Below are 12,377 nucleotides of genomic sequence, written 5' to 3'. Positions count from 1 at the left end.
TGATATCCTTTTCCTCTTCTTGTGTTTTCGTGTTTGTTTCTCAGAATGTTTGGGAAATTACTGCGAATTTCTTAGTTTGAAAACTCGAACAATGTTCAAAAGCAGACACATTTCATGGAAAGACAGTCCAGGCTTGTTTTTTACCAAAGAGATCTGGTGCTTTTTCAATACACATTAGGGTTCATCAGGGCTCACACCACTGACATTACAGGTGTCACAGAGGGATAAATTCTGCTTAAGTTGGGCTCTGGGTTAATCTTTCCAGCTCCAAATACAGCCGCTGTTCTCTGGCAATATCTCCATACTTAAAAAGTGCCCATGAACTTTTACTGATCGTGGAAATAATTATCTTAGAAGTAGAAATTCTTAGCTGTCAACATTTGATGCATTCAAAGTGGCTGGAAGAATACCTCCTACATATTTCATCCATATTACAGGAAACCAGGCATTGTGGGTGGGTTGTTTTCTCTCATCTTGCTTCCTGAACTGCCTGGGCATATTGCTCTTTTCAACTTTCTCTCTATGGTGTCTTGAGGATTGTCTTTTGCACTTAGAGAGAGAGAGAGAGAGAGAGAGAGAGAACAAATAAGGGTGCAGATCCTGGGGTTGGTACCCTACTGTTAGCTGTTACTCACAATTATTTGCTGGTATTTATATTTAGTTTCTCTGTATTTAATTGGAACCTCCCTACTTTCAGAATTTCTTCCTTCTATCATCATTAAGAATTTATCCTCCTTCTTAAATGTTTACAGCATGGGGCATAGTCCCCCCTTAGCTCTCTGGAAACCAAGGTGCCAGCATTTAGCACTTTTAATCCCTTTCTCAAGATTCATCACCTCTCTCCAGCAGTCTGCTGGTGTGTTTTTTCAGTTAGACGAATGGCAGAATGTCAATATTCCATCAGAACACGAAACGCTCCTCTTTGCATTTCATAAAAGGAATATATTTCTTATGCAGTTGGTGCTTCTTCAGAACTTCAAAATTGCATTGGACAAAAAAATTAGGGACTGTACTAAAGAGAGCATGAACTGAATGATTAAATGCATGTTTTCCATCTTCAGTTTTAGGGTCTCATTGCGAGTTTGTAAGAGCTGCTGTCCCTGACACGGCGTCCAGGTATGTGGAACCTGCTCCTCCCTCCCTGTTCAACGGTGACCAGATTGTCCCGGGGTGGTGTTATGAGGTTTGACAATACATGTTTGTTGAGACATTAGAGCTCTGTCAGATCTGAGATACCGCAATTCAGGGTTCTTTTATCCACACGCAGCATATTCCGTGTAGCGCGTTTTCCAAGAGCTTGGCACGGTGGAAACGTGGACGCGTATCCGTGCCAGGAGCTGCGCTGCGGGGCGGCGCTGTCCTGGGTGTCCCTGCAGACATCACTGGCTGTAGCTACACCTGGGCAGCTGTATTCAGGAAAAAAACCCCACAATTACATTTTCAGACTTCCTCGAATCCTACCGCGTCTCTGACTCTGCACCTATTACAGTTTCCCGTATCTGTAAAGGCCCCCTAAACCGAATCAAATGAAGCGGGATAAAGCCCCGCAGCGGGACTCGGGGGCGCTGCGCTCACGGGGGGCTCCGGGGGTCACCTCCCCGGGGGAAGCGGAGGGGCAGCGGAGCGGGAGGTGCGGGCAGAGCCGGGGCCGGAGGGGCCGGAGGGGCCGGGGCCGGTCCCGCCCCCGCGCTGAGCGGCGGCTGCGGCCGCCAATGGAGCGCGGGCGGCGGGCGCGCTCCCCCCGCCCCGGCGGCGCGCACGGGGGCGCGGCCCCGGCGCATGGAGGCGATGCCCTGCCAGAACCAGCGCCTCGGCCCGCGGCCGCAGGAGGAGCCGCCGCCGGCGGCCACGGCCACGGCGGGCGGCGGCTCCCGGCTGATCCGCTTCGCGGAGCCCAGCGAGGACAGCGGCTGCCCCAGCCCGGACAGCAGCAGCAGCAGCAGCAGCAGCAACGGGGTGGTGGCGGCGCCGCCGCCGCCGGTTCCCGCGGGGGAGGGCGGCGCGCCGGCCATCGGGCCGCAGCTGAAGCTGCTGCCCATGAACGACCAGCTGCGGGAGCTGCAGACCATCATCAGGGACAAGTGAGCGCCGCGGGGCGGGCGGGGATGGCGGGTGCGGGGCAGCGCGGGCTGCGGAGGAGCCGGGGAGGCTGCGGGGGAATCGCCGCCGGTCCCCCTCACTCCATCCCTGCCTCGCTCCCTCCCCAGGGAGCCGCAGCCCCGCCGAGCCGCTCTCGGCCGTACCCCGGTGCCGGCTCCCTGCTCGGCGCGGCCGCCGCAGGGATGCGCTGCCCGTGGGGTCCCGGCGCGGCCGCGCTGCCCCCGCCGGGGCCGATCCCGGGGGCCCATCCCGGGGCCGGGGCCGATCCCGGGGCCGGCGGGACGCTGCCGTGCCGGGTCGAGCGGCGGGCGGGCGGCGCGGCCATGTCTGGTGACGCGGGCCCCGAGGGCTGGGCTGGGCAGGGCAGAGGGCGGGCGGCGCTCCCGGGGGTCCCTGCCCACCCCGCCTCGGCGCCACCGGCGCTGGGACAGCGGCTCGGCGGGTCTCGAACCCCCTCGCAGATCTTTGCCCTCCCCGATGCGAGGTTTTTGCTCACCTCCGCGGCGTGGGCGGCTCGGAGCTCGCGTGCCACATCATCGCTCCACGGAGCGTGCGGTACAAAGCCCTGGAGGAAGGAGGCTGTACCTTACGGTCACGGGCGGGCCCGGCAGGAGCTGGGCTCGTTCCCGCTGTCCGGATATCGTGTGTCCTGCCCGCAGGATGGGGCAGGGAGCCGTTCCCGGGCTCTGGCTGTAGGGAGATGTGAGCACGGGGTTCCACGGAGCATCTCGGGTGGTGAACACATGGCACGTCTGTAGCTTTGACTGTTCAGCGCTTGGAATGGTGCTGTAAGGTATTAAACTTAGTATGCAACACAAGATAAATATAAATAGCATCCATCTATTAAAAGCATAATTTACCACCTCTGATGCAAGAACCACCAGCAAAGAGGTGTGAAATCGAGTTTATCAATAGAGTGATCAGATTCTGAACAAAACCTCTTCCCACAGCGCATTGGCTTTGTGACATCTGCAATAACTAACTCATTGCACAGACACTGTTTGTCCCTGTGCTTTGTATCTGTCCATCTGCATAGCCTACATTTTGGTATTTTCTGCTTCTTGAGGCTTACTTTGTAGCTAACAGCAATATAGTTTTTAATGCCACACTCTCTCAAAAACAATACCTCCATTAATTTCATTAGCTTACCTGAGCTTTGCTACCTTAAACTAGTTGTGGTTTGGGGTATTTTGTCTGGTTTTGTTTGGTTGTTTTTTGTTTGGTTGTTTTTTGGCGGTTTTTTCCCCCTTAATTTTCAAAGTATTGTGGAAAAGCATAATCTCCTGGCAGGCAAGAGCACCCAGAGGTGGTCTTTGGGTAAGGATGGCACTTGTGGCAAGACCACACAGATCTCTGCAGGTGAGAAGGGCTGCCTGGCAGCTCCCCTGCAGAGCAGAGAGGGAAGCTGTAAGTGAACTAAGCAGAGAAAGACAGAGAGGAAATCCAAACTAGGCTCGGTGATGGCCTGCAAAAGGTTTTGAGGTTAGCGAAAAGGAAATAGCATATAGTTCTGATATCTAGGCAAATACTGGCAATACAGTTACTGTACTTAGATATTATTATTTTGTTGTAAGCAGATTTTGAACTGTTACAAATCCATTTAATAGGTTTCTTATCTGGAAACCAGCAGCTGCAATTTTAACTTGGAAGACATTTTTTTTTTTTAGGGTTGCATCAGCTTCATTGCACAAGACTTTGGTAAGAGGAAGTCCAGAATAAGACTTGTAAATAATGAGTTACTCAGAGCAGCTGCAGCAATCACAGACTGTACTTTATTCTGCCCTGGCAGTGGGGATACGTAACTGTCACTTCCAAGCTCCCTTCCCAGCCAGTGAGGAAAACTGGACAGCAGCCTGCTCAGAAAGGCAGGTGTAGACTTTGTAGGTGAGGACAATAGGGAACTGTTATTTTTGTGTTCTGTCCCAGAAATTCAGCTGCATCTCATTAAATAAGAGACCTCAGACTGGCTTATTTTAGTCCCTGGCATTCAGAAAGATGCTGGGACATGCTGAGGTGTGAAAGGGAGAGGCTTTTCTGGGCACTGTTTATTAACCTTTCCCTAGGCAGGTGCAATCTGCCTTAGGAAAACTCTGAAGCCACTGCAGCATTTAAACCAAGTACTGACAGAAACACTTCCTCGGAAGTGCCCTGGTTGTGAATTGCCAGCTAAAGAAAAAGCCACCTTCATTTGGCTGGTCAGCATGTCCTGTGGGCTTCAGAGACAGCTGGGTCCATGATTTAGCCTGGAAGACTAAAATGACCATGTATTTCTTTTGCTTCCTTAAAATGAACAAGAACTTGGTCCATGAGCTGGAGGTGGGGAGATGGGGAGATCACCTCAACTTGCCTGGGTTTGCTCATTTTTCCTCAGGCTTGTCCCTTTTCCATCCAGTGAATGTTTAACAGGGGCCGATTTTTCACTGTGTGCTGGATATGAACCTCCAGTGCCCTCATGAGATGTGAACTGATGCATTTAAGTATTGAACGTTTTGGAACAAACACTTACAGCCTCTTCCCGAGGAGGGAATTATCTCAAAGTGATTTCTGGCCTTACAGGTGAGAATCAGGGGTCTGGAAGCTGAAATGTGTTTTATGTCGAAGCAAGCTCATTAGTTCGGGTTGGTAGTGTCATTTTAACTCCTAATTTAACAATAGACGTGATTTAAATCCAGATATTTAAAGGTTCTTGTGTCTGTTAGGTGAGATCATTCTGTTGTGCTCTACTGAGGCTTCTCCCTCCCTAGGGATCGGTGATACCATAGAAATGCAGATGGCAAAGCAGTGGGACACAGGGTGCTGGCTGCTGCACAGAGCAGGATGATTCAGGAGTGTGCAGTTCACCTGGGATGAGTGAAGCTGACTGCTGCAGGCAGAGGGGGTGGGATCCCTTTCACATCAAACCCCCCAGCCCAGGCACTGAAAAAATTAGGCCCTGAAGGATATTAAGTACTGCAGGTAGAACATGGACCAGTGACCCTGCTGTGCAAATCCAAAAACCCCATTTCTCAAGACAGGCAGGTGGCTGTAACTGTACATCAGCCTTGCTCCCAGGCCTTCAGAAACAAACTGAAATAACTTTACATTGTCACCACAGCGTTCCCCTCGTTATCTGCCTGCTTCCAGTCGGGTTTTAACGCCTCATCTTATTAGGTGTTGTCTTGTTGCTTGATCAAGAAGCTGAAGCAGTTTCTAGTCTGCTTCTCTGCTGCTGTCTGGTGTTTGAGGGGAACAGTTACAGCGTTTTCACAGAAAGCTTTGTTTTTCTGCTGGTGGGATGTGGGGTTTGAAATGTGGTCACAGCTCTGCAGCTGCCCGTGTACACGAGGTTTTTCATTTTCAGTATAACTGTTCTTCTCATTTTTATGCAATGTGTTTTTCTGTTGTCCTTTCCCTCTCAAAAATCAGGCATGATAAGGGTGTTCAGTGAACTGGGCATAAAACCAGCCGTGTCTTTGCAAGGACAGAGTAGTTAGTGTAAAACCTGTAATAATCTGCATTAATAACTCAGAGTATCCACCCTAAACATGCATCACTTTACTGTAGACTTGACATTGTTGTGTTTGTCTTGCCATCCACTTTAGAGATTGGGGTAGATTTTCTGAAATTCAATAGCCTGGAAGAACCCAGATGTGCCACTTTGCCACATTGCTTTTTAAAAAATTACACACCACAGATGGAAATATGAATCCCATCAAAAATCCCGGTAAAAGTAGTTTTATAATTGCAGGAGTTTGGGGTTGTTTTCTGCAGTTTTGGGCATCTTTTTGAGTATTGCCTGGTTAGTGTCAAAGTGGCAGAAAATTAGGAACATCCTGGTTTTACCAGAAAGAAGTAAAAAAAAATAAAAGCAAGCAGTGTTTTAAGTAGTGTGTTATTAGTACAAGCAAAGAAAATAGATTAGGCTGGCACTCTTTTTAAACCTCATTTTTTCAGTGACAAATTCCCAGGCAATGAGCAGACAAACCTCTTGCCTTTCCCTCGTGTTAATGGGAGGTGTCACAGAGCCTTGGGGGTTAAATGCAGAGCTCTCTCTATCGCAGTTGGAGAATGAGAGAGGGGCTTTCCTGCTGTGATTAATCAAACAGTTAATTTAAAAGGCCCTGTCTGCCATGTGGGTGCTGTGTCTGAGGCTTTTGAAGGTGAGTGTCCGGTAATCTCGAGCTCCTTGATTGCAAACGTGTCCTACTCCCATAGAGTGAGAGTTGGTCTTGTTATGGGAAGCAAGGTGTTAAAATGTGCTTCTCCATTTCCGACTTGTAGCCTTTCATTCTGCCTTCTGAGGGGGCCAGAAGCCACACAGGCACAAGTGAAAGGTTGTGCCCAGGCTAATCAGAGGCAGAGAGGTGTTTTAATGGGCATGCTTGTTAATCCCTGCTCACTTTAATCTCAGGTTCACTGATCCATTCACACTCTGAATGAGTTCCAGATAAGATAGGATGTGCCTCCTGCTTATCAGGTGTGTTGTCAGTCTCAGGGCTGGGGATCTGCACTGTCATTGTCCCATGATTTCTAAACTGAAGAAGATGTGGAGCAAAGTTCCCTTGCTCAGGGCTGCCGGGAATGCACCACTCAGATTGGTGCCCCTCTGAGCTTGGGAGGTGTTCTGGGACTGAACTGGAAGAGCAGTACAATGGAAAACCTACAGAGCATCATCCCTGTGTGTTCATGATTTAATTGCTACTGGGACAGAGCCGCAGTGAGAGCCAAAGCCCAGGTTTTACTCACTGCATCCCAGTGCCTGCCACCAAGCAGGAAACCCGGGATGCAGAACCTCTGGGATAAATTTTGTATACAATACGAGGTTTTTCTCTGAACTGCCTCAGGGTATATTGTCCTTGAATTAATACTGTATTTAATCAGTGTTCTTAAAGTTATTCCCCAATTTTAAACAATAAATTATTACTTTTTTTCAGGAAATCCAGTAGAGGAGACTTCGTATTTTCTGCTGATCGCCTGGTAGGTGAAGAATTTCTTCTTCTTGGCATTGCACTTTGTAACTCTTCCATTAAAAAGGTCTTTCAGGATAGAGTAACGATGGTGTGACAGCAACTTTTCTAACCGAAGGAAATTGCTATTTGACAGCAACGTTCTGTAGAGGGACTTCTGTTCTGTGTTTCATCTCAATGGATTCCAGAAACCACGTTATTATCAGGCACAGCTACGTGAGGACAGGGAGCAGTGGTAATGAGAGACTCCTGTTTATGAACAGATGCACAGAGGCAAGAGATAATTGAGTTTTACTTCCAAACAGCACTTTCGATCTTGTGAACAGAGCAGTACAATTTCTTACAGCCTGGATGTTAACAATTGCTTGCCTGCAGAAGTGCCTTCTGGCACTTGTTGTGCATTAGATTAGTAGCTCAGGGTGCATCCACATGGAGGATTTGTTTTTAGCCATATGGTAGTTACTGTCAGGGACAAAGCAGTTGGAAGTTTTTAGTAAGTCAGAACAAAGACTGTTGGGAATGCAGCCTTTTTCTCCTTGAAATTACATGCTTAAAGAAAATCACTTGCTACCACACATACACTTCCTTGGACGCATGAGGGTGTTTGGTTTTTGCAAAATCCACTCTCATGAACGGAGAGTCCAAAGACCATTCAGTTCCCAGCACCATTTACCACAGCAGGCTGGTTCCCTGTGACAAGCCCAGTCTTAATCCAGGCCTTATCCAGGCTTGCTCAGGGCTTATGTATGAACACAACCCAGGATTGTGACTGAAGTGCTTTTTATCTTTGTGGCTTTCCACTTTCCCCTCTGCATTCCCCTTCTTGAGAATGTTTCCTGCATTTTATTGTGAGGGATTAATGTGAAGGACCTCTCCCAGGTACCCTCTCACTTTGTGTGGATGTCCTGAAGAGCACAGTGATTTTTTTATTTTCTGTTTCCCCCCATCATTGCTAGAAAGTGCAGTGAGTTCAGGCCCTTGTAGCAGCATCTTCTGTGTACTGGTCCTGCAGCTGTTTGCTGAAGAACCTGCTGCTCTGTTTTCCAGTTTTTTTAGGAAGAATTTTACATGGAACGATATGCAGGAGCCTCACTTCCCGTGTGTTATTCCTAGGTGTGGCAAAGAACAGTCACAGCTTCACGGGGGACATGGTCTCTACTGAACTTAGCAAGGTGCTAAGTCAGAGTTATGACTTGCTGTATTTCCCACCCAGGGAGCAAACAGAGCTTAATGGCAAGACTCAAAACATGAAGAGAAGAAACCTGTGTGGGATTGTAGAGAGCTGTTAGTGGCAGTGTCTCATAAGGTCACCACAAGGAGAGGTCTCAAGGAGGGGTTCTAAAGCTGATGGATTTCTGGCAGTTTGCTCCACATGTAAGGGGATGATACAAAGGAAACCTTCAAAGGTACTTGTGAGCAAAAGCAGTTAACAGGTGCTGGAGGTTGTCAGGGAGTGTCTGAAAGCCACTGCCAGGGGCTGAAAGATGGGAGGCTGAAGTTATGAGGATGAGGACAATCCATCTGGTGTTTGGGAAGGAAGCAAGCCTCTGGCATGGGAAACAACCAGTCATTTGCAGCAGAAAGCAGATTTTGGGGTGTGACTGGAGGCCTGAGGTTGAGGAATGAAGTCGTTTCTCAGCCCTACCAGCAGCTCCCTGTGTAACACTGAGCAGGTCCCTTCATCTTTTGGGGGTGAGAGTTCCAAAGGGGTTTGAAATGCTGAGCTGCAAGGAGCTGTTCAGATAGATAGAAAGCAAGGCTGACAGCCCTGCTGTCCTGCCTCCCTTTCAGCTTCCAAGAAAAGCAACACAGAATGGCTTAGGGGATCCCCTAGGAATTGCTGTGATTTTGGAAATGAGGTGATGCAGGGCTGGCACATAAAAAAGTCAGCCTGCTGTCTGCCCACCGATGGGGGAACGTGGTAATGGTCACTCCAGAATTTATTTACAGTCCAATTTCTGGACCTTTAAATGCTTCATCTTTTTCCAAGTTGCAGGAGGGTTGGAACAGCAACTGCTGAGATCACAGATACCTGTTGGGGTGGCTCTGAAAGGGCTCCTGTTTTCCCAGCTTGGTGTGGTTGGAGCAGCACCACCTCTCACTGCACCCTGACTGATTCCTTAACTAATTAACTTTAGCCCCCTTTAAATGAGAGCACTGTCACCTGCTTGCTTTAGTTGCCTGTATCCAGATTTCTCTGTTCCTGGAATCTGAGGAACTGGTCAAACCTGATCTCCTCCCTGGTATTTGTGGTAAGGAGACTTCATTCACGTGCTTAATTGGCTGAGAAAGGGTAGATTTCACTAACATTGAAATGTTTATGTGGTAGTTGATTAAAGCTCCTTGGACCCCCCATTAACTCTTGTTTTTGCTGTCAGCTCCAGCAGATCTTGTACTAATGAAGGTTCAGAGCAAACAGTATTTCCCTTTGTTTACTGCAAAGGCTCTGGGGTAAATCCTAACTGTCAAACTGTATAAATGAGCACGTTGACAGATAATTCTGTATATCAGCATTAAATGCTTAATCTAAACCTTCAGCATAACTCTGGAAGCCTTGACAGTTTAAGTTGGCCTGCCAGGAATGAACATCCCTTTCAGCTTCGTTTTTGTTTCCCAATTAAAAATAAACTTTATTTTTCTTACTGATAACTTTAATTAATGGTTTTAATTTCTGGCCAAACTCTCTTACCATGGGATCTAAGCTTTGCTTTCCTGTTTCATGTGAGGCCATAAATAATACCTGGTTTAGCTTCCAAGCAATGGCAGCCACCTCTCTGGGAGAGGAACAGGGCTGCTGGTTCTTGGGGCTAGAGAGAAAAGAGATGGAAATTAATCCCTGAGCATGGAGGTGGCAGAAAGCACAGTGCGAAAAGAAAGTGTTTCATCAACACCGACAAGTTTACAGGAGAATCCTTCCAGCCACCTGGGTAAAACATTGATACTTGTAGGAAGATCAAGGAGATTATTTGGCTGTAAGACCTTTCACTGCTTTACTGTAAACTTTTGGCAGATGATATGGAGTGATGCTAACCCTGTCTGCAAAACAGGAGTATGAAAAAAAGTGTTTCTTCCAAACCTGGCTCATGGGTTGGGGATTTTTTGTGTGAGTTAACTTTAAAAAATAAAATAAAATTGGGTCGAGATGTCCCAGAACGTGGACACCACCTCTGAGTAGGGCCACAAACCCGACTCTAGGAAAAGAATTTGTACTAAAATGACTAAAATAAAAATCTTCAAAGAGGGATTATAAACTTAAGGGAGCATCTCTCATTTCTAGCAGAGGCACTGGGGCAGAATAAAAAAACCAGGAGAAACCTTCCAACCTGCCCTGCCCTGTTTCTGGGCTGGGAAGTGCCCGAGGGGAGCAGTGCACCTGCTCCATCCCAGGAGCAATCCCCTCACTTCTGCCATCCTGCAGTGACTCTGGAATATCCACCCTCATCTCTGCCTCAGCTGGAGCTCTCCTGGAGCAGTTCTGGCCTCCTGAACAGAGAGAAACTGCACATTTTTAATACCCAGAGCATGTTTCAGGGGCAATGATGATGCAGATATTTTGGGAACTTTGCCAGGAGAGGGCTGGGGGGTTTGTGGCCACTGGAGGGGTCATGAGCTGCAGCTCCACCTGAGCCATCCAGCAGTGGGGGTGCTTGGCAGAACATCCCACAGCACCCACAGCTGGCAGGTGCCAGGAGGAGGTGAGAAACAGATTTCTAGATCTGCTGACTTGTCTTTGAGCACTCACTGGTGTGTTTGCACTGCTGCAGCAATGTAAAAGTGGCTGTTCTGGCAGCCCCACTGCAGGTTAGTCCTGGAATACAGATGTGAAAAAAGACCTCAGAGCTCGACTGGGGGGGAACTGAGAGGGGGAATTGTCCCTTTCCCTCACTAGTATTTCCGGTCAGCAAATAAAGCTACATCAGTGCCTCATTCATCTGTTGAGAAAAGCTTGTCTGTGATGTCTATGCCTGCCAGATATAAATTAAGTCAGTTTTATAATTGCTTATGAATCCCCCTTTCCCCCAAATTGGTTTTGCAATGCCTTCATTTGATCACCCCAGAAAGGTCTCTAAATTCAGTCCCTAAGTACTATTAAAAAGAGCCTTCTAGACCCCTTGGGCTGTTAGGTGTTCATCTAAAAACTGCTGACATGGAGTATCTTATCTCCATAGATAACAAATCCCTTCTCTTTGGTTCCACAGATCAGACTGGTGGTTGAAGAGGGACTGAATCAACTGCCCTACACAGAATGTACCGTGACCACTCCAACAGGTAAATGAGAAATGACTCCTCTCCTGGGCAGGACAGGAAGTGGAAGTGGAACTAATATAAAAAATAGAGAACTGTTACAAGAATCATGTAATATCTCAAGGTGGAGGGGACTCACAGGATCATGGAATCCATTCCATCCAGCAATTCAATAAGTTTTAAATTGGTCTTGCAGAACTGTCATGAAAATGTACCAGTGTAGGTGCAAGATGAGTTTTCTTGCCCACACCACAACCTTGAATTAAAACTGAGAACATTTCACGTGCCCATTAAAGAAAAAGTACTTGGCACAAGCAGTTTTGCCTTGCCAGCCTAAATCTGTCCCTGCAGCTGGGGCCAGCTGGGACTGATGATGAGCAGGAAATGAGAAGTGGCTGTGTTGGCACCAGAGCAAACCATGGCAGTAATTGTGGTTTGCTCCCATCAGCTGTCAAGATCCATAAGTTGTGTGCATAAGGCAGCTGCTGAGAGCATCACAAGTCAGTGGGAACTGAGTGTGTGGTGTGACCCACAGCACACCTGTAAGACATTGCACCAGGTGAGCCCTGTTCCCCTCAGAATTCCATTTGCACTTCTGCAGGGTGACACTCCCACCCTCTGCCCTCTACAGTAAATCATGGCTATGTCTTTGCTTTGCACTGTGAAACTCCACAGAGCTTGGGCAGCACCAGGGGCCACCTGTGCTCCTTTGGAAGTGAAACAGCAGCTCCTTTACCTCTGGAGCTGCTGTCACCTCTGCTCCCATCACTCAGTGACAGATCAGTGACCATCTCCCCTCTGTGTTTGACTGGCAGGTCTCCTGCAAGTGGCATCACTTGGAAGCTCTACAGGTGTTTTGAGTGGGAAGTCCCACGTGCACACCATTGCCCCTCTTTTGTTTCAGTGATCAAGTGGCATTGTAGGATCGTATCTCTGTTCTCACTGTCACCTGCAGCACTGGACTGCATTTACCTGGCTCCTGGGGGATGCACTGCTCACCTTCCTTTGGCATAGTGTTCTTTATTTCAAATCCCTGAGCTTTCAAACACTCCCCTGACAGGATCCCTGCTGTAAACACACCCCTGA

At 48.3% G+C, this 12,377-nt stretch overlaps 1 protein-coding gene across 1 annotated transcript in view; it reads left to right on the top strand.

The window, feature by feature from the left end:
* Nucleotides 1-1,779: 1,779 nt before the first annotated feature.
* UPRT (uracil phosphoribosyltransferase homolog) overlaps nt 1,780-12,377 on the top strand; it is a 14,179-nt gene continuing 3,581 nt past the window's right edge. The window contains exons 1-3 of the mRNA XM_027896624.1: nt 1,780-2,081; nt 7,014-7,056; nt 11,246-11,315. Coding sequence (XP_027752425.1) covers nt 1,780-2,081; nt 7,014-7,056; nt 11,246-11,315 — 415 coding nt within the window. The remainder of the gene's footprint in view (nt 2,082-7,013; nt 7,057-11,245; nt 11,316-12,377) is intronic.

This window comes from Empidonax traillii, unplaced genomic scaffold, assembly GCF_003031625.1.
Source record: "Empidonax traillii isolate 1590-97213 ecotype Southwest subspecies unplaced genomic scaffold, ASM303162v1 scaffold505:size591145, whole genome shotgun sequence".
In the NCBI taxonomy this organism is placed as follows: Eukaryota; Metazoa; Chordata; class Aves; order Passeriformes; family Tyrannidae; genus Empidonax; species Empidonax traillii.
This window is presented reverse-complemented; position numbering and strand designations above follow the sequence as displayed.